At 43.0% G+C, this 26,181-nt stretch overlaps 1 protein-coding gene across 50 annotated transcripts in view; it reads left to right on the plus strand.

The window, feature by feature from the left end:
• Window positions 1-26,181, plus strand: part of LOC127840099 (transformation/transcription domain-associated protein-like) — a 136,523-nt gene that overhangs the window by 19,851 nt on the left and 90,491 nt on the right. For 23 of the 50 annotated variants that reach the window (XR_008030402.1, XR_008030405.1, XR_008030403.1 and 20 more), the window contains 10 exons: window positions 5,428-5,506; window positions 7,511-7,715; window positions 7,996-8,087; window positions 10,042-10,258; window positions 11,052-11,190; window positions 12,351-12,501; window positions 13,089-13,146; window positions 14,994-15,183; window positions 15,692-15,786; window positions 25,545-25,710. Coding sequence is in view for 43 of the 50 variants with exons in the window: in XM_052368495.1 (XP_052224455.1) it covers window positions 5,428-5,506; window positions 7,511-7,715; window positions 7,996-8,087; window positions 10,042-10,258; window positions 11,052-11,190; window positions 12,351-12,501; window positions 13,089-13,146; window positions 14,994-15,183; window positions 15,692-15,786; window positions 25,545-25,710 (1,392 nt within the window). In the remaining 7 variants the exon portion in view is untranslated. The other 27 variants (XM_052368522.1, XM_052368510.1, XM_052368523.1 and 24 more) reach the window with 27 other exon arrangements.

Genomic DNA, 26,181 nt, shown 5'->3' on the forward strand with positions numbered 1-26,181 from the left:
CCAAACATATCCTGGCCACAGACCTACGTAACAGTAAGTACCCACTACTCATAGCAGCCAAACATATCCTGGCAACCGACCTACGTAACAGTAAGTACCCACTACTCATAGCAGCCAAACATATCCTGGCCACCGACCTACGTAACAGTAAGTACCCACTACTCATAGCAGCCAAACATATCCTGGCAACCGACCTACGTAACAGTGAGTACCCACTACTCATAGCAGCCAAACATATCCTGGCCACAGACCTACGTAACAGTAAGTACCCACTACTCATAGCAGCCAAACATATCCTGGCCACCGACCTACGTAACAGTTAGTACCCACTACTCATAGCAGCCAAACATATCCTGGCCACAGACCTACGTAACAGTAAGTACCCACTACTCATAGCAGCAAAACATATCCTGGCAACTGACCTACGTAACAGTTAGTACCCACTACTCATAGCAGCCAAACATATCCTGGCAACCGACCTACGTAACAGTAAGTACCCACTACTCATAGCAGCCAAACATATCTTGGCCACAGATCTACGTAACAGTTAGTACCCACTACTCATAGCAGCCAAACATATCCTGGCCACAGATCTACGTAACAGTAAGTACCCACTACTCATAGCAGCCAAACATATCCAGGCCACAGATCTACGTAACAGTAAGTACCCACTACTCATAGCAGCCAAACATATCCTGGCCACAGATCTACGTAACAGTAAGTACCCACTACTCATAGCAGCCAAACATATCCTGGCAACCGACCCTACGCAACAGTAAGTACCCACTACTCATAGCAGCCAAACATATCCTGGCCACCGACCTACGTAACAGTAAGTACCCACTACTCATAGCAGCCAAACATATCCTGGCCACAGACCTACGTAACAGTAAGTACCCACTACTCATAGCAGCCAAACATATCTTGGCCACAGATCTACGTAACAGTAAGTACCCACTACTCATAGCAGCCAAACATATCCAGGCCACAGATCTACGTAACAGTAAGTACCCACTACTCATAGCAGCCAAACATATCCTGGCCACAGATCTACGTAACAGTAAGTACCCACTACTCATAGCAGCCAAACATATCCTGGCCACCGACCTACGTAACAGTAAGTACCCACTACTCATAGCAGCAAAACATATCCTGGCCACCGACCTACGTAACAGTAAGTACCCACTACTCATAGCAGCCAAACATATCCTGGCCACAGACCTACGTAACAGTAAGTACCCACTACTCATAGCAGCCAAACATATCTTGGCCACAGACCTACGTAACAGTTAGTACCCACTACTCATAGCAGCCAAACATATCCTGGCAACCGACCTACGTAACAGTAAGTACCCACTGCTCATAGCAGCCAAACATATCCTGGCCACAGACCTACGTAACAGTAAGTACCCACTACTCATAGCAGCCAAACATATCCTGGCCACAGACCTACGTAACAGTAAGTACCCACTACTCATAGCAGCCAAACATATCCTGGCCACTGACCTACGTAACAGTAAGTACCCACTACTCATAGCAGCCAAACATATCCTGGCCACAGACCTACGTAACAGTAAGTACCCACTACTCATAGCAGCCAAACATATCCTGGCAACAGACCTACGTAACAGTAAGTACCCACTACTCATAGCAGCCAAACATATCCTGGCAACCGACCTACGTAACAGTAAGTACCCACTACTCATAGCAGCCAAACATATCCTGGCCACCGACCTACGTAACAGTAAGTACCCACTACTCATAGCAGCCAAACATATCCTGGCCACAGATCTACGTAACAGTAAGTACCCACTACTCATAGCAGCCAAACATATCCTGGCCACCGACCTACGTAACAGTAAGTACCCACTACTCATAGCAGCAAAACATATCCTGGCCACAGACCTACGTAACAGTAAGTACCCACTACTCATAGCAGCCAAACATATCTTGGCCACAGACCTACGTAACAGTTAGTACCCACTACTCATAGCAGCCAAACATATCCTGGCAACCGACCTACGTAACAGTAAGTACCCACTGCTCATAGCAGCCAAACATATCCTGGCCACCGACCTACGTAACAGTAAGTACCCACTACTCATAGCAGCCAAACATATCCTGGCCACAGACCTACGTAACAGTAAGTACCCACTACTCATAGCAGCCAAACATATCCTGGCCACTGACCTACGTAACAGTAAGTACCCACTACTCATAGCAGCCAAACATATCCTGTCCACAGACCTACGTAACAGTAAGTACCCACTACTCATAGCAGCCAAACATATCCTGGCAACCGACCTACGTAACAGTAAGTACCCACTGCTCATAGCAGCCAAACATATCCTGGCAACCGACCTACGTAACAGTCAGTACCCACTACTCATAGCAGCCAAACATATCCTGGCCACAGACCTACGTAACAGTAAGTACCCACTACTCATAGCAGCCAAACATATCCTGGCCACCGACCTACGTAACAGTTAGTACCCACTACTCATAGCAGCCAAACATATCTTGGCCACAGATCTACGTAACAGTAAGTACCCACTACTCATAGCAGCCAAACATATCTTGGCCACAGACCTACGTAACAGTTAGTACCCACTACTCATAGCAGCCAAACATATCCTGGCCACAGACCTACGTAACAGTCAGTACCCACTACTCATAGCAGCCAAACATATCCTGGCCACAGACCTACGTAACAGTAAGTACCCACTACTCATAGCAGCCAAACATATCCTGGCAACCGACCTACGTAACAGTAAGTACCCACTACTCATAGCAGCCAAACATATCCTGGCCACAGACCTACGTAACAGTAAGTACCCACTACTCATAGCAGCCAAACATATCCTGGCAACCGACCTACGTAACAGTAAGTACCCACTACTCATAGCAGCCAAACATATCGTGGCCACAGACCTACGTAACAGTAAGTACCCACTACTCATAGCAGCCAAACATATCTTGGCCACAGACCTACGTAACAGTAAGTACCCACTACTCATAGCAGCCAAACATATCCTGGCCACAGATCTACGTAACAGTAAGTACCCACTACTCATAGCAGCCAAACATATCCTGGCAACCGACCTACGCAACAGTAAGTACCCACTACTCATAGCAGCCAAACATATCCTGGCCACCGACCTACGTAACAGTAAGTACCCACTACTCATAGCAGCCAAACATATCCTGGCCACAGACCTACGTAACAGTAAGTACCCACTACTCATAGCAGCAAAACATATCCTGGCCACAGACCTACGTAACAGTAAGTACCCACTACTCATAGCAGCCAAACATATCCTGGCCACAGACCTACGTAACAGTAAGTACCCACTACTCATAGCAGCCAAACATATCCTGGCCACAGACCTACGTAACAGTAAGTACCCACTACTCATAGCAGCAAAACATATCCTGGCCACAGATCTACGTAACAGTAAGTACCCACTACTCATAGCAGCCAAACATATCCTGGCAACCGACCTACGTAACAGTAAGTACCCACTACTCATAGCAGCCAAACATATCTTGGCCACAGACCTACGTAACAGTAAGTACCCACTACTCATAGCAGCCAAACATATCCTGGCAACAGACCTACGTAACAGTAAGTACCCACTACTCATAGCAGCCAAACATATCCTGGCCACAGACCTACGTAACAGTAAGTACCCACTACTCATAGCAGCCAAACATATCTTGGCCACAGATCTACGTAACAGTTAGTACCCACTACTCATAGCAGCCAAACATATCCTGGCAACCGACCCTACGCAACAGTAAGTACCCACTACTCATAGCAGCCAAACATATCCTGGCCACCGACCTACGTAACAGTTAGTACCCACTACTCATAGCAGCCAAACATATCCTGGCCACAGATCTACGTAACAGTTAGTACCCACTACTCATAGCAGCCAAACATATCCTGGCCACCGACCTACGTAGCAGTAAGTACCCACTACTCATAGCAGCAAAACATATCCTGGCCACAGACCTACGTAACAGTAAGTACCCACTACTCATAGCAGCCAAACATATCCTGGCAACCGACCTACGTAACAGTAAGTACCCACTACTCATAGCAGCCAAACATATCCTGGCCACAGACCTACGTAACAGTAAGTACCCACTACTCATAGCAGCCAAACATATCCTGGCAACCGACCTACGTAACAGTAAGTACCCACTACTCATAGCAGCCAAACATATCCTGGCCACAGACCTACGTAACAGTAAGTACCCACTACTCATAGCAGCCAAACATATCCTGGCAACCGACCTACGCAACAGTAAGTACCCACTACTCATAGCAGCCAAACATATCCTGGCAACCGACCTACGCAACAGTAAGTACCCACTACTCATAGCAGCCAAACATATCCTGGCCACCGACCTACGTAACAGTAAGTACCCACTACTCATAGCAGCAAAACATATCCTGGCCACAGACCTACGTAACAGTAAGTACCCACTACTCATAGCAGCCAAACATATCCTGGCCACTGACCTACGTAACAGTAAGTACCCACTACTCATAGCAGCCAAACATATCCTGGCCACAGATCTACGTAACAGTAAGTACCCACTACTCATAGCAGCCAAACATATCCTGGCAACCGACCTACGTAACAGTAAGTACCCACTACTCATAGCAGCCAAACATATCTTGGCCACAGATCTACGTAACAGTAAGTACCCACTACTCATAGCAGCCAAACATATCCTGGCAACAGACCTACGTAACAGTAAGTACCCACTACTCATAGCAGCCAAACATATCCTGGCCACAGACCTACGTAACAGTAAGTACCCACTACTCATAGCAGCCAAACATATCTTGGCCACAGATCTACGTAACAGTTAGTACCCACTACTCATAGCAGCCAAACATATCCTGGCAACCGACCCTACGCAACAGTAAGTACCCACTACTCATAGCAGCCAAACATATCCTGGCCACCGACCTACGTAACAGTTAGTACCCACTACTCATAGCAGCCAAACATATCCTGGCCACAGATCTACGTAACAGTTAGTACCCACTACTCATAGCAGCCAAACATATCCTGGCCACCGACCTACGTAGCAGTAAGTGCCCACATGTTTCATAGTTAGTACCTACCTATGTTACTGTGAGTGTCCACCTATGTAAGACTATGTACCCACCTACACAACAGTAAGTACCCACCCATAAAAAGGCAAACACATCCTGCCAATGAACTTCTTAACAGTCTTTTCAAATCATTTTCTTCAATTGTTATTTGAGATGTTCAAATATATTTTTGTATTAAACACTGATTGTGGGTTATTGAGACTGGAGAGACTGAATATTTCCCAGAATGTTTAATGTAGAGTGTGTTACATTCTCCTTACTGCATGCTTCATCAAGAGTGTTGTTGGTTACAGAGTTTGTGCCGGTGATTGACAAGCTGTTTGATGAGACCGTACTCGTTGGGACTGGCTGGACTACGTATGAATCTCTCAGGTTAGCTGCTCTCATGTTCATATGTCATTTTAAACCTTCTTATTGATTGACCTGTGTCCTAAACAAGTGTTCATGATGATTTCAAGTTTGTTACATGGTCCAGTTACTGGTGTCTTATGAAAGGTCATTGAAAGGCTTCTGGTGAAGAAATGAACTTCCCTCTGGGATAAAGGGGGCTCAATGCCTGTGCGTAAAGTGTCATCTCAGATTAGCCTGTGCAGTCCACACAACCTATTCATGGGACAACGCTTTCCGCTTAGATGGGATTTTCATTCAAAATAAACTTCCTTTGAACAAAAAATACCATGAAAGCAGAAAAAATGTGGTCAATGTGTGCAAACTAATCAGGCTCATTTGGGACTACACTTGACTGCACAGGCTCATCTGGGACTACACTTGACTGTACAGGCTCATCTGGGACTACACTTGAATGCACAGGCTCATCTGGGACTACACTTAACTGCACAGGCTCATCTGGGACTACACTTGAATGCACAGGCTCATCTGGGACTACACTTAACTGCACAGGCTCATCTGGGACTACACTTAACTGCACAGGCTCATCTGGCACCACACTAAACTGCACAGGCTCATCTGGGACTACACTTGACTGTACAGGCTCATCTGGGACTACACTTGACTGCACAGGCTCATCTGGGACTACACTTGACTGCACAGGCTCATCTGGGACTACACTTGACTGCACAGGCTCATCTGGGACTACACTTGACTGCACAGGCTCATCTGGGACTACACTTGAATGCACAGGCTCATCTTGGACTACACTAAACTGCACAGGCTCATCTTGGACTACAATTGACTTTACAGGCTCATCTGGGACTACACTTGACTGCACAGGCTCATCTGGGACTACACTTGACTGCACAGGCTCATCTAGGACTACACTAAACTGCACAGGCTCATCTGGGACTACACTTAACTGCACAGGCTCATCTGGGACTACACTTGACTGTACAGGCTCATCTGGGACTACACTTGACTGCACAGGCTCATCTAGGACTACACTTAACTGTACAGGCTCATCTGGGACTACACTTAACTGTACAGGCTCATCTGGGACTACACTAAACTGCACAGGCTCATCTGGGACTACACTTGACTGTACAGGCTCATCTGGGACTACACTTGACTGCACAGGCTCATCTGGGACTACACTTAACTGCACAGGCTCATCTGGGACTACACTTGACTGCACAGGCTCATCTGGGACTACACTTAACTGCACAGGCTCATCTGGGACTACACTTGACTGCACAGGCTCATCTGGGACTACACTTGACTGCACAGGCTCATCTGGGACTACACTTAACTGCACAGGCTCGTCTGGGACTACACTTGACTGCACAGGCTCATCTGGGACTACACTTAACTGCACAGGCTCATCTGGGACTACACTTCACTGAACAGGCTCATCTGGGACTACACTTGATGCATATGAATTTAGCCTCATTTTTCCAGAGCACGGCTCAAATGAAGCTGATGACCTGCAGACATCAAAAGGGACTCTGATCACTGCTTACCAAGCCTGAAACCTCCAATACCTCTGCAAACTGAATTGTTTACTATTACTGCATGCTATTTGTTTGCTGAGTGGGATGTGGCTACATGTATATCTGTGTTCAGGCCCCTGTCTGTATGTATATCTGTGTTCAGGCCCCTGTCTGTATGTATATCTGTGTTCAGGCCCCTGTCTTTATGTATATCTGTGTTCAGGCCCCTGTCTGTATGTATATCTGTGTTCAGACCCCTGTCTGTATGTATATCTGTGTTCAGACCCCTGTCTGTATGTATATCTGTGTTCAGGCCCCTGTCTGTATGTATAACTGTGTTCAGGCCCCTGTCTGTATGCTTATCTGTGTTCAGGCCCCTGCCTGTATGTATATCTGTATTCAGGCCCCTGTCTGTATGTATATCTGTGTTCAGGCCCCTTTCTGTATGTATATCTGTGTTCAGGCCCCTGTCTGTATGTATATCTGTTTTCAGGCCCCTGGCCTACAGCACCCTGGCTGACCTGGTCCACCACGTGAGGCAGCAGCTGCCGATGGCCGAGCTGTCGCGGGCTGTGAGTCTGTTCTCCAAGAATGTTCATGATGAGTCTCTGCTGAGCAGCATCCAGACCATGTCCTGCAAACTGCTGCTCAACCTCGTGGACTGCATACGACAGAAGAGTGAGCAGGAGAATGGAAATGTGAGTACACACATACTGCCTAAGGATAAGTATGTTTCACATGCGATAATAGGTGACTTTATTAACTTTGGTTGACTAGTGTTGTTTTGTGAAGTGAGAGGTTTTAACTTAATATTTACTTAAGTATTGGTTACTGTTTTATTGATTGCACAATGTTATTATTCAACGAGGCGAAATATTGCTGTTATTTTTTTAGACACCAATAATTCTGTGTGTTATACATGTGATTTTGAAAACGGTATTGTACTGTTATGAGTACATGATCCACTGTGTTGTACAGGGGCGGGAGCTGCTAATGCGCATGCTGGAGGTGTTTGTACTCAAGTTCAAGACTATCGCCAAGATACAGCTGCCACAGATACTGGCCAAATGGTAGGAACTGCTGCTTATATGGAATGCTATATATGATAAATATATTAATAGTAAATGTCTTGTTGAAATTATCGATTTATAATCCTTATGTGACTTGAAGGCAAAAGTCAATTAACATAAATATGTTGGGTTACTTTTTCTTAGTATAAAATGCTTGGATGCAAATTGCATAAATACACCGTTAACATTTCTGTTGTTATTGTAGTTTGCAATTGCATTTAAACACTTAACATTTCTGTTGTCATTTTATTAGCTCATCTATTTTTTGAAAAAAAATTATGAGCTATTGTCATCACCTTGGCGTCGGCGTCCGGTTAAGTATTGCGTTTAGGTCCACTTTTCTCAGAAAGTATCAATGCTATTGCATTCAAACTTGGTACACTTACTAACTATCATGAGGGGACTGGGCAGGCAAAGTTAGATAACTATGGCGTGCATTTTGACAGAATTATGTGCCCTTTTTATACTTAGAAAATTGAAAATTTTGGTTAAGTTTTGTGTTTAGGTCCATTTCATTCCTTAAGTATCAAAGCTATTGCTTTCATACTTGCAACACTTATTAACTATCATAAGGGGACTGTGCAGGCTAAGTAATGTAACTCTGACTGGCATTTTGACAGAGTTATGTGCCCTTTTTATACTTAGAAAATTGAAAATTTGGTTAAGTTTTGTGTTTAGGTCCACTTTATTCCTACAGTATCAAAGCTATTGCTTTCATACTTGCAACACTTATTAACTATCATAAGGGGACTGTGCAGGCAAAGTTATGTAACTCTGACTGGCATTTGGACGGAATTATGGGCCCTTTATACTTAGAAAATTGAAAATTTAGTTGTTAAGTTTTGTGTTTTGGTCCACTTTACCCCTAAACTATCATAGATATTGCTTTCATACTTGGAACACTCGCAAACTATCATAAGGGTACAGTAAAAGGACAAGTTGCATTACTCTGGTTGTCATTTTTACGGAATTATGGCCCTTTTTTGACTTTGAATATATAGTTAAATTTTGTGTTTCGATCCACTTTAATTCTAAAGTATCAAGGCTATTGCTTTCAAACTTCAAATACTTTCATGCTATCATGAGGTTACTGTACCTGGCAAGTTGAATTTTACCTTGACCTTTGAATGACCTTGACTCTCAAGGTCAAGTTATTAAATTTTGCTAAAATGCCATAACTTCTTTATTTAAGATTAGATTTGATTGATACTTTGACAAAACTACTCTTACCTGACAATAGACTCCACCCAAACCATCCTCCGTGCCCTCCCCCCCCGAATACCCCCCCCCCCCACCCGAATCACCCCCCTTCCCCCCCCTATTTTTTTTTTTTAAGATCATCTCACAAATGACCACCACACCCTCACACTATACTATACCCCCCACCCCCCCAATTGTTTTTTTTTTTTTAACGGTTTAAAAACACAAATATTTTTTATTATTTAGTTTATTTTTGAAATACCGTCCAACCATCGCACCCAAGAATACCCCCCCACCCCCCCTCCCCACCCCCTCCCCCGAATTCCCCCCCTAATTTTTTTTTTTTTAGATCATCTCACAAATGACCACAACACCCTCACACTAAACCCCCCCCCCCCCCCCCACCCACCCCCAAATAATTGTTTTTTAAACGGTTAAGAAACACAAATATTTATTTTTATTATTTTATGTTTGAAATACCGTCCAACCATCGCACCCAAGAATCCCCCCCCCCCCCCCCCCCCCCCCCCGATTTTTTTTTCGCATTTTTTTTCGCATTTTTGGAAGATAATGTAATAAATGTCCAGGCCCCCACACTATACACCCCTCTTCACTCCACCCCTCCCTCCTTTGTGATTGAAAATGAGAGTCCCTTCACCTTTTAAAAGAAAATAGGTGAGCGGTCTGCACCCGCAAGGCGGTGCTCTTGTTTTGTATGTGCTGATGTATATTGCTGGATGTGTCCGTGTTGCAGTCAGAAGCAGGTGGGTCAGGCAGGCAGTGAGGTGGGTGTGTCCCCCCTGCCTGGGAGGGTGGGGGAGCCCAAGGCCTCTACCCCGCCCCTCACCGCCCCGCCCCCTCTCCCGGCCACACCCACCATCCCAGACACCCCCTGTATAGCGGACATGAAGCCTCCCCTGGGCAGTGTGTCAGCAGACATCAAGGAGACCAGCTCCTCCAAGGAGGACAAGGTACAGTCAACATCACTAGAGTATTAATTTGGGAAAAACTGGACAAATGCATGTGAGTAAAATGATATCCCAGATTAGCCAGATCCGACAGGGATGACACATTTTTTGCTTATAAGAGACTGCCTGTAAAGGGAAAACACCGCAAAGGGGGAAAGTGTGATCCTTGATTAGCCTGTGCGGGCTGCACATGCTAATCTGGGAGGACACTACGCACATGCATTAAGCCCAGTTTTCCAAGAACAATTGGGAAAAATTAGCCCAAAAAACCCTACGAGTAGGAAAATTTGTGTTATGAAATCTTCAGATTGAAAATTGCTTGGTATAAATAGCAAAAATACATTTGGCTTGAAATGATCTGTTGATCTTAGTTGATGGGCTGATTGTATTTGATTACTTGCAGATAATGCACTTTTGGCACACAATTGTTGTACATTTCTATCCTTTTGGGAATTGCAGACGGCAATTAGAATTTTGTAGTTTTTCCAAAATCAGGAAAATTTCTTGTATGGGTACTTTATAAAAAAGGTAAACATCACTGCTGTAAACTGATGGGCAGCTTGTAAATAGATTTGTATTTGCAGTTTATTAAAATAATTGTATATAAGTTGTTATAAACCTCATGGTTTTAGACTTTCTTCGTTATGACCAATTTCTATTTGATATAAATTAATAGTTTCAAAAATGTCACTTTAAAACCCCTGTTTTTATTTTGGAATGGACTTTAAAACTTTGTTTACAATATTGTTGTCTATGTATCACTATCAGTCCTCACAGTGAAGGTGTTGTATTTCAGCCTCCACACCGGTTTGGTGTGACACCCAGCCAATATAACACATACTCAGTGGCCGACTGCCGGGGACTGGTGAAGACCCTGGTGTGCGGGGTGAAGACAATCACATGGGGTATTGTCTCCTGCAAGGCAATTGGGCCAGGTACGTGTTCTACGGCGGTATCTTTAAAGGTGGAACAAATGTCTGATGACACTTCCACTAAATACTCTTCTTAAATGAGAAAACATTTGACAGCATTATGTGATCTTTTGTTTAAAGGGGCCTTTTCACAGATTTTGGCATGTATTGAAGATTAATTACATGCTTTATATTGATAAATGGAAACATCGGATCTAAAAAGCTCCAGTAAAATACAAGAATAAATTAAAGAAAAAAAAAAGTAACCCTCAACTGGGCTCAAACCACTGACCCCTGGAGTAAAAGTCTATCGCTTAGACCACTCGGCAATCCGTGCTCATACAATGAGTGATGTATTTTATACTTTATATACAAGCAATCCGCGTAGTTTCTCACAATATGATGCAACGCTTTATAATTTTCAGGTTTTTAAATCGTTAAAAGATGCATATAATGGATATTTTAGAGCATGGTAAATGTTCAGTATTACTGTTTCCTCACAAATACTACATTTTTTTCTCGAATCTGAAACATTTTTTTTTTAATTTTGTCAATTACCAAAACTTGAAAAGCCCCTTTAAGATTGTAGAATCATATTGTTAAATCATAATTGGTAAAACCAATCACAAAGCAGACCTAAATCAGAATTTGTTTTGTATTCTGTTCATTTCACTTCTACTTTGTTGTGTTGGTGTGGCCTTGATCAATATACACAATTACACATAACAGACCTTGTGGCTAGTATTCAATGTGTGAGTTTCCAAAGACTCTGTACAGAGCTACAGAAGTAAGTCACAGCTGTACGTGTTGTGTTGAATGTTTATGAGCCTTGAACTGTCAACACAGGTTTATCAGGGACAATACATTCTGCTGCTATTAAATTGTTTGCTTATTGAAAAGTTCCTTCTAAAGGAATTTCCAGCTTAGGCGGGAACTCTTGTCCCTGGGACGACACTTTAGGTACATGCAGTAAACCCAGATTTCCCCAGACAAGGCCCATATGATTGGTGTCCCATGTGTGTGTTGTATTGTACAGAGTTGAAGGACACAAGCCTGGTCCAGAACCCAGACAAGGCCCGTATGATTGGTGTCCCATGCATGTGTTGTATTGCACAGAGTTGAAGGAAAGGAGCCTTGTCCAGAACAATGATTGGTGTCCCATGTGTGTGTGTTGTATTGTACAGAGTTGAAGGACACGAGCCTGGTCCAGAACAAGCAGTTCCTGCCCCAGGAGACCCTGGTGTACGTGCGCCTGGTCAAATACGCCCTGCAGGCCCTCGACATCTACACCATCAACGTGTCTCCCAGTGGTCAGGCTGTCGTCAGGCCAGCAGTGTACGTAACCAACATGCCATCTCTCAACTGGTATCTTGTGCATTAGGGAATGTTATCAAATTATCAAACACCATCTGATACATGTTGGTGTATTTCCACATCGTTGAATACAGCAAACGCTGGCAGTCTTGTATTATCATTTTGCTCATTTTGGCGACATCATTTATGTTTTAGTGTTGCTCCCCGCTATTTGTTGTTGTTTACTTTTGTAATGAAAATAGAAAATACGGAAGTAATGGGATAAATAGAATACTGGTACCAGATAAGTTTCATACACAGATGCATTTTGTTTCCTCATGAAAATTTGAACCTTGGACCAAGGATAATGGATAAGATTTTGTAAGCCTCGCTTAAATAATTTTATCTTTATACAACACTAACCTACCGTAATATTCTCTAAATAGATACACAAGGAATTGTATTCTCTCAAGGGTCAGATGCAGTGATTGGTGAAAGGGTTCGAAAGAGTGTACATGAGTTTTGATTTTGATATTCAGTTTAACAGTGCTGCATAGAATACATTGTGTTTTCAGTGGCATTATTAGTAACTGTGCATGGTAGTAAATGTGCACCTGTTTTTGTTTCAGAGTGCAGACCGTTAGAACGAAGGAGGAGAAGGAGGTGTTGGAACACTTTGCTGGTGTGGTGAGCACCCATTAATTCTTAAAAAAAATACATACTGACCAATTACTAAATAGGAATATTGATAAGCATAAACATGATTTTCTATGCCTGTACTTAAGTAGTGGCCACCTGGATATGCTCTAGGATATTGTATTTAGCTCAAATACTTCTCACCCAAATGTCAGCATTGGTGTGCATGTGTTAAGGTAACCTCTCCATAAGACTGGTTCTACAATATCTCAGTGAAACATGTAACCTCTCCATAAGACTGGTTCTACAATATCTCGTTGCATGAACTTCACACATGTTTTCAGGATTATCATGCAACTGTTTCTACAAAAGCTGTTCAATTGAAACTTAACAGGATTATCATGCAATATCACTGATGAGGGCTTATAATGCTGCCCTGCAATTTAGCAGAATTATGTCCCTTGTTGTAGTGACACATTCAGGTTCATGTTTGCTTGCAACAACTCAACATTTACTATAGATATTCAGTTTTTATATCAATGTATGTCTTAGTGGTCCTTATGATCTGCAACACGCAGACAATGTTCCTTTATGTTAACCCTTTCCCCCATAAGGAGCAAAGTGAAAATGGCTTTTGCAACCAGCATTAAACAAGAACAGCCTTCAAATAACAGTCTGTTCAGGTTTTATGCTATTTGCTGCTCATCAGTATCTAAGGGTTGGAAATGAAGCCTTTAAAACTTGATAATAGTTAGAAAAGTCTTTAATAAAATTTAACTTTCTAAGTGACTACAAATGTGTCAAAATACGTATCTAAGTGGTAAAGGATAAACCAACCTTGATAAATAGAGAAAATTATGTTAGTTTTGGATAAAGATCAAGTTTATCATGCAAGGCTTAGAACCGGTTTAGAGAGGATCTGGTTTGGAGTGTTTCCACTGTAATAGGATAAAACGTTTTATATAGCTAGTCTTCATTGACCCTCTGCATTGGCCGCCAGTCTGGTGAAGGTGAAGGTCACTATAGTTACAAATAGGACAACTGTTTCAGCTCATGAATTTAACTTTTCAAGAAGGTTTTGCATAAAAAATTGTGTTATGGTAGCTTATATGCATACCTTGTTGGGGATTGCACAGTTATTCAAATTAAAATATAAGACTTGGTAAGACAAAGTAAATCTAGATTTGTGGCATAGACATGGAATGACATGATATTATTTACAAAAGTCAAGCACTCTTTATTGTTCTTGCTTCTGACATGGGCATTTTATGGCCTTTTTGTTTTTACTCACAAAAAAGCAACATTTTGTTTAATGTGTTGTGCATGACTTTAAAAGTACTGTTGCATCTTAATGAAAATATTAATCACCATTTAGCCTTGGTATTTTGGTGCAGTGCTTTCATATACAAAGTATTTGTTCGAATACTGAAAATCAGAGAAAGCTTTGTGTAAGGAATTTCTCAAACTCACACTGTGTTTACCTGTGGTTAGTTTTCCATTGATAATTTTTATGCCCCCGGTAGGGTAGCATATAGCATTTTAACTGTCTGTCCGTCCGTCCGTCTGTCGGTCTGAAAACTCTAACATTGGCCATAACTTATATTGAAGATAGCAATTTGATATTTGGCATGCATGTGTATCTCATGGAGCTGCACATTTTGAGTGGTGAAAGGTCAAGGTAAAAAAAAATCCAAGGGAAGTAACAAGCTTTATAGGGAGATATTTTCTATTTATCATTTGGCAGGTACAGAGCATTTTTACAAGGGAAGTAATATTTTTTAAAGGGATATCATAAAAAAAATAGATAAATCAATCAAAGCGGCGCAGTTGGGGGCATGTGTTTCTGACAAACACGCTTCTTGTTCCTTTCTGTGTCACACTTGTCCCTGTCCTTTCAGTTCACGATGATGAGTCCATTCACGTTCAAGGAGATCTTTGCCACGACCATAGAGTTCATGGTGGATCGTATCCACAACAACTACGCCCTGCAGATTGTGGCCAACACGTTCCTCGCTAACCCCACCACCTCTGCCACGTTTGCCACGATACTGGTGGAGTACCTGCTGGCTAGACTCGAGGAGATGGGAAGTAGGAACTATAGGCAGTGCTGTATATATTCATATTTTAGGCTTATTGCATGTGCAAAAAGTGTCATTCCAGATAAGTCTGTGCAGTTTAGTTTATTTCCCATTAAGCTCTTTAATTTGAACATTAGTAAAATATAACTGTAAATGTAATATTGAAATCACTTTTATTCTCAATTTTTAAGCATTTGGTAGCCATTAACAACAACACTTATTTCCCAATGTAAGTCGTCCAAAGGGACAAATCTAGTTGTTGCAGAACAAGGCTCATGTTATGACTGTAAATAGCTTGTGTGTTTACATTTTACCACACATTTTAAATATTTAAACTGTAAGTTCTACATAAGAGTTAAGCAAACAGACAATTATGTCTGAAACTATTCTACCCTTCTTGTAGATTTCAAAGACTGCATAAAGTACTTCCATATTATAATGATTGTCGCTTTGTTTGCCAGGTAACATGGACAGAGTAAATTATTTCCATGTTATCATTATTTTGCTGTGTTTGCCAGGTAACATGGATAGAAGCAACCTGTACCTGAAGCTGTTCAAGCTGGTCTTTGGTTCAGTGTCGCTGTTTGCAGCTGAGAATGAACAGATGCTCAAGGTAGGGTCCATGTACACGGGCAATCCTGGGTCCATGTACACGGGCAACCTGGGCCCATGTACACGGGCAATCCTGGGCCCATGTACACGGGCAATCCTGGGTCCATGGACACGGGCAATCCTGGGCCCATGTACATGGGCAATCCTGGGCCCATGTACACAGGCAATCCTGGGCCCATGTACACGGGCAATCCTGGGCCCATGTACACGGGCAATCCTGGGCCCTTGTACACGGGCAATCCTGGGCCCATGTACACGGGCAATCCTGGGCCCTTGTACATGGGCAATCCTGGGTCCATGTACACAGGCAATCCTGGGCCCATGAACACGGGCAATCCTGGGCCCATGTACACGGGCAATCCTGGGCCCATGTACACGGGCAATCCTGGGCCCTTGTACACGGGCAATCCTGGGTCCATGTACACAGGCAATCCTGGGCCCATGTACACAGGCAATCCTGGGCCCATGTACACGGGCAATCCTGGGTCCATGTACACAGGCAATCCTGGGCCCATGTACACAGGCAATCCTGTGCCCATGTACACGGGCAATCCTGGGCCCATGTACACAGGCAATCCTGGGCCCTTGTACACGGGCAATCCTGGGTCCATGTACACAGGCAATCCTGGGCCCATGTACACAGGCAATCCTGGGCCCATGTACACGGGCAATCCTGGGTCCATGTACACAGGCAATCCTGGGCCCATGTACACAGGCAATCCTGTGCCCATGTACACAGGCAATCCTGGGCCCATGTACACGGGCAATCCTGGGCCCATGTACATGGGCAATCCTGGGCCCATGTACATGGGCAATCCTGGGCCCATGTACACAGGCAATCCTGGGCCCATGTACACAGGCAATCCTGGGCCCATGTACACAGGCAATCCTGGGCCCATGTTCACGGGCAATCCTGGGTCCATGTACACGGGCAATCCTGGGCCCATGTACACGGGCAATCCTGGGCCCATGTACACGGGCCATCCTGGGCCCATGTACACAGGCAATCCTGGGCCCATGTACACGGGCAATCCTGGGCCCATGTACACGGGCAATCCTGGGCCCATGTACACAGGCAATCCTGGGCCCATGTACACGGGCAATCCTGGGCCCTTGTACATGGGCAATCCTGGGCCCATGTACACGGGCAATCCTGGGCCCATGTACACGGGCAGTCCTGGGCCCATGTACACGGGAAGTCCTGGGCCCATGTACACGGGCAATCCTGGGCCCATGTACACGGGCAATCCTGGGCCCATGTACATGGGCAATCCTGGGCCCACGTACACGGGCAATCCTGGGCCCATGTACACGGGCAATCCTGGGCCCATATACACGGGCAATCCTGGGCCCATGTTCACCAATATATTCATAGACTTTTGAAGAGAGAATAGACTTCGAACCAAGAACAATGTCCAGAGTTTGAATATATACAGTCTACCGCTAGTAAAAGTGTCCTTAATATAATTTTCAATATTGAGAATAGTTTATAAAGAGGCAGTTTATGCCAAGTTTGACTCAAAATTAAAGCAATTCTTAATTGAGAATAATATATTATTAGACTTAAGACTAGTCTATAAATGTTTTTCTGAATACATGTCATGGACCATGGCCTGTCTAGAACACAAGGCAGAGCTTAATTTAAGGTCATGTTACTCCGGTTTCAATTACAGTTACTAGTATTTCTAATTAAGTTTTTGGAGGTGTGTATAGAAATCACCTTGTCTGTTTATCTGTCTGTACCATTTATAGGTTTTTCTTCAAAAACATGTTAATACTGTAAATGTATACAAATTCGTCGGTATGAAATTTCGTGGTTTAATAAAAAACAACTAATTCGTTGACACGTTATTTCGTGGATTTCAAATAAAAAACAAAACGATATGTAATTTCGTGGATTTCAAATTTTCGGGGAAGACTGACCGTCATAATTATTAAACTTTTATTAAAAACCCAGAGTAATAACAAAGCATTATCTGCTAATCTGTGTTGACAGCAAGACTTGAGGTTAATGTGCACTGAAGCATGAAAGTGTTGCCGATAACTGTCGATAAGAGCGATAAAGAGGCACACTTGTTGGTCCCCGCTCGCTAATTGCCATCAATGTTGTTTTGACAATATTTGTAATTCTCAGCGCAATCGCTCCCCAAGTAGTAACAATTGAGTAATAAGGTCCCCAAAATAAAACCGTTATCTCTCTCGTCTCTTTTAACTTTAATTTGCAGTAATTAACAAACGTGATAAATCTGAAAACTGTGTAAAAAATGATATTTTATATTAACACACTACTTGTTATTCATACTAAATAATCATTAACATCGTAGTTCTTATCATACTAAGTAATCATAAACATCTTAGTTTAAACATATATAATTTACGCCAAATGAGTGGAAAATAACAACACCATTTTTAATTCGGAAATATTTTAATGTCATAAATACTGACCTGTTATCGTATGCTTATACTTTCCAAGGGGAAATAACTCATCCGGAATTTTAACTGGGAATCCGCCACCTCAATACCGTAATACAGGCCAGGTTAAACATAGTGCAATGCAACCTAGCCAAAAATCGGTAACCAACCCTCAATATTCTTTCCGGATCAACCAGGTGTATACGTGTCTTTTACGGCTCTGAATTAAAATATTGTTTTTCACTTGGTTGATTGGGGTTTTGAATAGATAAATTGTGTTATTTATCTTTTTATTTCTCATTCGGATTAATTTGTGTGGATTTAATGGATTTTGTTTCATTTGTAAAAGGTAAGCCATGCTTGTTTTTATCCAACAATGGTTTATTTCTACCATGCTGGGTGTTTTCAGGCGCGAACGACCACGTGCAAAACATGCTCTTCTAATACATTGCTAGAACGTGCAAAGCATGTTCTTCTAATGTGTTACGAGATCGTGCAAAGCGTGTTCTTCTATTGACAGATTGTTTATCATTTGCCATTGTGTGCAATAATGATTTTAACGTTCCGTATGACAATCTAATTGATCGTCATTTTATTTTTCATCTGTTTTGAATTAAACTTTTGTTTAATTTATGATCTACGGCAGTATTATTATAATTTTCATTATGGTCAAATAATGATTTTATGTGCCGTATGATAATCTGGTCTGTGACCAGTTTATGGTTGAATATGCTTTGCTCTTGTTTTTCATATATTCGACTACATGATGGTCGCAGAAACAAGAGTGGATAAATACCCGGTGACTTCGCAGATCATGGATGATAGTTGCAGTATCAGTCACCGGGTATCGGGCACGATCGCGACCGTACTATGCTAAGTCTCTTAGACAGTCGGTCAACATCAGACCATATGGCGACACCCGTCAGCCGGTCTTTGCCCGATGGCATTGGTCAAGGACATCGACCAATGCCGGACCATTTGGCATCCGCCATACGGTCATTATCCGGTGACAACACTGGTCATGATATGACCGGTACGTCACCGGGGACGTTGATCACGGACCATTGATCGACGTCTGACCGGCCGGCCGGTCCGGTCACCGGTCATGTCACCGGTCCGGTCCGGTCATTGATCACCGGTCCGGTCACCGGTCATGTCACCGGTCCGGTCACCGGTCCGGTCCGGTCATGTCACCGGTCCGGTCTGGTCACCGGTCCGGTCATTGATCACCGGTCCGGTCCGGTCACCGGTCATGTCACCGGGCCGGTCACCGGTCATGACACCGGTCACCGGTCATGTCACCGGTCCGGTCCGGTCATTGATCACCGGTCATGTCACCGGTCCGGTCACCGGTCATGTCACTGGTCCGGTCCGGTCACCGGTCATGTCACCGGTCCGGTCATGTCAACGGTCCGGTCCGGTCATTGATCACCGCTCCGGTCACCGGTCAACAGTCATCAGTTAGGCCTGCCACCGATAACACCAGTCACCGGTCAAGAAGAAGAACTCGGTCTTCTTCATTGAATTATTCTCCTATTCTTCGTTGAATACATCGTCTTCATCAAGGATTAGACATCGGACACGCTCTTCTTCGTCGAGCAGTTCTCATCGTCGCGGCTCTCGTAAGCGATCACGTCGTCACTCACGGAGACGTTATTCTAGAAGATCTCGGTCTCATCGCAGCCGATCCACATCTCGGCCGATCCAGATCTCGACATCGCAGAAAACGAGGACGTCGTCAACCTTCACGTAGACATCAGCGGACTGCATTGAGCACCACTGGATAGTTATCGAACATACCTCTCCTTCATTGAGCAGTTCTCGGCGTTAATACGCTCGTAAGCGATCATGTCAATGCTCACGGAGACAATATTGTAGAAGACAATATTTCCAGCGTAGCCGAACAATATTTCGGCATCGAAGTTATATGGATGTCGCCACTTCTCACGTAGGCGTTAATGAACCTACTGGTCATATCGACGTTCTCCATTTTATTCCTTTAGGAATATCATGTCTCCATTCCACGTGTGATGGTTCTTCTTATGGCATCCACACATGTTGCAGTCACCGAGCCGTAGTTGTATACGAACACTAGTTCGTTTAACATTCAGGCTTCGGGATAAGCTGGTCTTTTCTCCACTACGACAACAAGGACACTTATGCCTATTAATACTGATAATCTACCGTTGTTTTCCGGTTAACATTATCAGATGACTTCGTGGATGGTCATTCTTCTGCACCAGATATTTCCATTCTGACGCAGTTATATTATACCGGTCCCGATCACCGGACATCGGTCACCATTCATCGTCATATCACCGATCACTGATCACCGGTCAGAATAAGTGATGTCTCATCGCCATCGGATTGGATTTTTTTGGCATGATCTTCTTTTCCGAGCAGTGCTTGACATTGATAACAGACCATATGGATTCCACCATTTTTCGGTCTTTAACTGGTAACGTCACCGGTCATATTATGACTGGTCCGTTCACCGGGCTACAGTTACCGGTCATTGACCGGTCAGGTTCGGTCACCACTTACCAATTACCAGTTCCGCTGTGTTTTCATCGGTCAATTTTTAGTATCACGTGTATCGTCTACATTACATAGTTGTATACCCCTGGCTATGATTGTATTGAATACTATATTTTATGGATTCAACAATCTACATGAATTTTTGTGTTTTTCAATACTGATGTTCTACTGGCGACGGTTATCAAATTATGCTATATCTGTTATTTGTACTTCTATCTCAACCGGCTACATGCAGACTACTGGTCTTGCAGATAGATCGGCTGAAGTGGGCTCGGAGACTAGCATTGAGGTCGAACATTACTAGTTGACCTCTATTAATTTATGTTCGAGACCCAAAGGATGAATTGTTTTAACCGCCTTTACCTGTCGGCTACAGACTTTGCAGTCAGTGTCACGGAACAGTTGGGACACATTAATGACGCTAGCAGGATTAGCAAGACGACATTTGTATCGACTTCTGCTTTTCTATTGCTCCTACGGCAGTGCATATTTTCAAGCTACTGGAATCAACAAGAGTTCTGATACATAGGATTGCCTATCAGATTGACCGCATAGTGGCTACAGTCTTGTAGATGGCTTAGGACCTATTGAACTCAGATCTTAGATCCTAGATTCTGGAGGGATCTCATCTTAAAGTTATTCTTCTATTACACTTCTGGCCATAACAGGCCGTCTTCCTATAACTGGTCGTATTCCTTTCGGAATTCGTCCCGGTTAGAAGTCTTGAAGTAAATGGATTAATCAAGTCAGAATTTAAGACTTCCATGCATTCTACCGGCAAGCGTGGACCCGCTTAAGGTTACCCCTAGGGTTTTCACCTTTTTCTGCCATCACACCTCCGATTCCGGAGGTACCACTATCAATCATATTTCCGTACTTCGCAAATCGATGACTTCGCGATCTGTATTATCCAGGATTTTAAAGGCGCCTGTTATTGGTTCAAAAAGAGGCTATATTCTGTAGATAGGTCATAAACTTATAAAGTGTTAAACACTGTCCTATTCTACCAATTTTCAAGTGTGTTTGGAGTGGGAAAGTTCGGCTTGCCGTGGTTTCTTTGCCCACCCATCCTTGACAAATGGTTCCGGTCACCGGTCGGTATTTACCGGTCCGGTCACCGGTCCTTCTGCTGAGACGTCTTTTCTTACGTCCGTTTCAGCTTTATTTTTAAGATAATTATATTAATCTCGGGATTATTTAATGACACAGATTTCCATCTTTTTGTCATTATTTACCACTATTCAGTGGTGTCTAGACTAGAAGATTATCTTGGCAAGAATATAGTTTATTCTATCACAACCTTCCTTACATCTTATACAGATGTGAGCAGATAAGGTTATGGACCATCACATAGAACAACGTATCTTGATTTTCTCAATTATGTGGTATCCTAACGAATATCACCTGCACATCTACATCTTGAAAAGCGAAAATTCTTTTTAGCTGTTTTTCATTTACAACACATTTTCACGATTCCTTTGTGATGGTTTCAACTATCACACATCGGTCGTGGTTTACTTACAGACACGGAGGTGATCATATTATCACTCCTTGTAACTGGAAATCAGGAACTTATTCGTTCTTTGCAAGAACAACAAATTTTCTCTATCGTATGCTTTTAGTTATCTCTACAGAAGAACGTTTTTCTGTTAGAGTTTCAATCCTTGTTACTTGTGCAAGGATAATTCCATCAGAACTGTATAAAGGTTCTATGGAAATTCATTTTTTACTGGGTAATTGAGAGCATAGTTATTACCTTATTCACTCTGCTAGATACATAGAGGTTTTTCTCATCTTTTTCTTGATGATAAGAAATTTGTTCTTTTCTTCATCAAAGGATAGAGATTATGCTTTCGTATACCTTGTTTTGTGTAAGTCATCGCAACTCTGTGCTGTCTTACCTATTTTGGAACTGATCCAAACTATGGAACGTCAACACTATGTTTTTCGTTCCTTTACCTTCTTAAGCGGTTTTGACTTGTGTAACATGTTGGGATGCTTAATGAGCTCCCTATGAACCTTTTTCATCAGGCTTATTAACAGTTCCAATATAATTTTAAGACGGTTTTCCTTCTTATTATGGCTTTTACCATACGGAGAAGTGAAATTCATGCTTTTTTTGTTGAATACGACCAATTCCAGTTGGATCTATTGTCGTTTTCACTTTGTTGTGTCAGCCAGGATTCCTTGCTTAATATCAAGTCCTCTATATGGCTTCTACCTTCAAGTTTCCAAGTTTTCTTAAACTGGTAGTCATGAAGATGAGGATAAACTTCTTTGGGCAATCAGGGCTTTGAAGTTCTATCTCAGCAGTGTTAGTCAGAAGTCCATTCGAGGTTCTCAAAGACACTCTTCATTTCCCCCAAAAAGGGGGGGGAGATGTGTCTGCGGCTTCTATTTCTCGGGGTTAGACCTCGACTAAGGAAAGTTAATCTTATCCTATCTAAGGATTCATTCCTTTTTAGGATCTGACCGCATGAATTAAGAGCTCTGTCTGTTTTGTGGGCATATATTAATCACACCCCACTTTTTGACGTGCTCTAAGCTGTTTACTGGAGGAATCCGACCACCTTGTCATCTTTTTATCTTCGTTTTCTGAAGTGCCAACAATACAATTTGTATACGTTTGGGCTTGTTGTGGTTTCACTAACGGTAGTGTCTTCTTTACGACATAGACATATTACTCTGTCCGAGAAGTCATAATTAATACCGTTTTAACGAAGATTACTTGATATCATTAGCTGATAACCCTGTTTATGGGTTCTACTGTGTTGGGAAAATATATACGAACCTTCCCACCGCAGCTGCAAAATCAGCATACGATAACAGGTCAGTATTTATGACATTAAAACAAATTTTTAAAATAAAATTCATTTTAATTATTAAATACTTACCTGTTATCGGTAAGTCCCACCTCCCACCCCGCTATTCGATTAATATTTTTGTATATATATTGAAAGAATATTGAGGGTTGGTTACCGATTTTTGGCTAGGTTGCATTGCACTATGTTTAACCTGGCCTGTATTACGGTATTGAGGTGGCGGATTCCCAGTTAAAATTCCGGATGAGTTATTTCCGCTTGGAAAGTATAAGCATACGATAACAGGTAAGTATTTAATAATTAAAATGAATTTTATTTTAAAAATTTGTTTTAATTAGTCAAGATATAGTGTAATGTGACGTACTGAAGTGAAGTAACTATAACAAAAAACAAATATCTCTGATTACCGACAACAAAAGACAATGTCGGAAATGACATACGGAAATGACCGATTTCAGATTAAAAATGTATAAATAATCGCTGGTACTTGAATGAGTGGTTCAGGGGACCAACGAAATCCACAAAAATTCGTACCACACGAAATTTAATGATTTTACAGTAATTGACTTCATTTGTGGCTCTCATTGAAAGGACATGCACTTTGTACTTAATAATAAGTTTCCCTGTTTATTGTTTTAGCCCCACCTGCACAACACAGTGAATCGCTCCATGGAGCTGGCTACAATATATCATATAACTGTGTATGTTCCAGCCCCACCTGCACACCACAGTGAATCGCTCCATGGAGCTGGCTACAATATATCATATAACTGTGTATGTTCCAGCCCCACCTGCACACCATAGTGAACCGCTTCATGGAGCTGGCTATGATATATCATATAACTGTGTATGTTCCAGCCCCACCTTCACACCACAGTGAACCGCTCCATGGAGCTGGCTATGATATATAACTGTGTATGTTCCAGCCCCACCTGCACACCACAGTGAACCGCTCCATGGAGCTGGCTATGATATATAACTGTGTATGTTCCAGCCCCACCTGCACACCACAGTGAACCGCTCCATGGAGCTGGCTATGATATATCATATGACTGTGTATGTTCCAGCCCCACCTGCACACCATAGTGAACCGCTCTATGGAGCTGGCTATGATATATCATATAACTGTGTATGTTCCAGCCCCACCTGCACACCATAGTGAACCGCTCTATGGAGCTGGCTATGATATATCATATAACTGAGTATGTTCCAGCCCCACCTGCACACCATAGTGAACCGCTCCATGGAGCTGGCTATGATATATCATATAACTGTGTATGTTCCAGCCCCACCTGCACACAGTGAACTGCTCCATGGAGCTGGCTATGATATATCATATAACTGTATGTTCCAGCCCCACCTGCACACCACAGTGAACCGCTCCATGGAGCTGGCTATGATATATCATATGACTGTGTATGTTCCAGCCCCACCTGCACACAGTGAACCGCTCCATGGAGCTGGCAATGATGTATCATATAACTGTGTATGTTCCAGCCCCACCTGCACATCACAATGAACCGCTCCATGGAGCAGGCTATGATATATAACTGTGTATGTTCCAGCCCCACCTGCACACCATAGTGAACTGCTCCATGGAGCAGGCTATGATATATCATATAACTGAGTATGTTCCAGCCCCACCTGCACACCATAGTGAACCGCTCTATGGAGCTGGCTATGATATATCATATAACTGTGTATGTTCCAGCCCCACCTGCACACCACAATGAACCGCTCCATGGAGCAGGCTATGATATATCATATAACTGAGTATGTTCCAGCCCCACCTGCACACCATAGTGAACCGCATCATGGAGTGGTTATGATATATAACTGAGTATGTTCCAGCCCCACCTGCACACCATAGTGAACCGCATCATGGTGCTGGCTATGATATATAACTGAGTATGTTCCAGCCCCACCTGCACATCACAATGAACCGCATCATGGTGCTGGCTATGATATATAACTGTGTATGTTCCAGCCCCACCTGCACACCATAGTGAACCGCTCTATGGAGCTGGCTATGAGCGCTAAGGAGCCGTACAACTACTTCCTGCTGCTGCGGGCGCTGTTCCGCTCCATTGGCAGCGGCGGCCATGATCTGCTGTACCAGGAGTTCCTCCCCCTGCTACCCAACCTTCTACAGGGTAGGATCACACACAGACACAGGATCATATGAGCCATGCTGTGGCAAAATTGGGCTTAATGCATTTGCTTAAAGTGCTGTGCCAGATTAGCCTGTGCTGTCTGCACAGTCTAATCAGGACAGCACTTTCCGCCTAGACTGGAATTTTTTTAGAAGAGACTTTCTTTAAACGAAAAAATCTATAACAGTGGAAAGTGTGGTTCCTGATCAGCCTGTGTATTCTGCTCAGGCTTAATCTCGGCCAACACTTTACGCAATGCATTAAGCCCCTTTTCCCAAGAACGCCACTCTTATATATTAATATATATATAGGGCATATTTATTTATGGCCTCATCTATTTTTATCATGTTGTTGCAATATTGTTGTTTCATTGGTCTTTCCTTATTGTCATAGCTGCCTTTTACTATTCCACATCATATGAGCTCTCATTAATGCTACATGTTTGTGAGTACCTGTCTGTGTGAGGTGTGA

The sequence above is a fragment of the Dreissena polymorpha genome, chromosome 7 (assembly GCF_020536995.1).
Source record: "Dreissena polymorpha isolate Duluth1 chromosome 7, UMN_Dpol_1.0, whole genome shotgun sequence".
NCBI lineage: Eukaryota > Metazoa > Mollusca > Bivalvia > Myida > Dreissenidae > Dreissena > Dreissena polymorpha.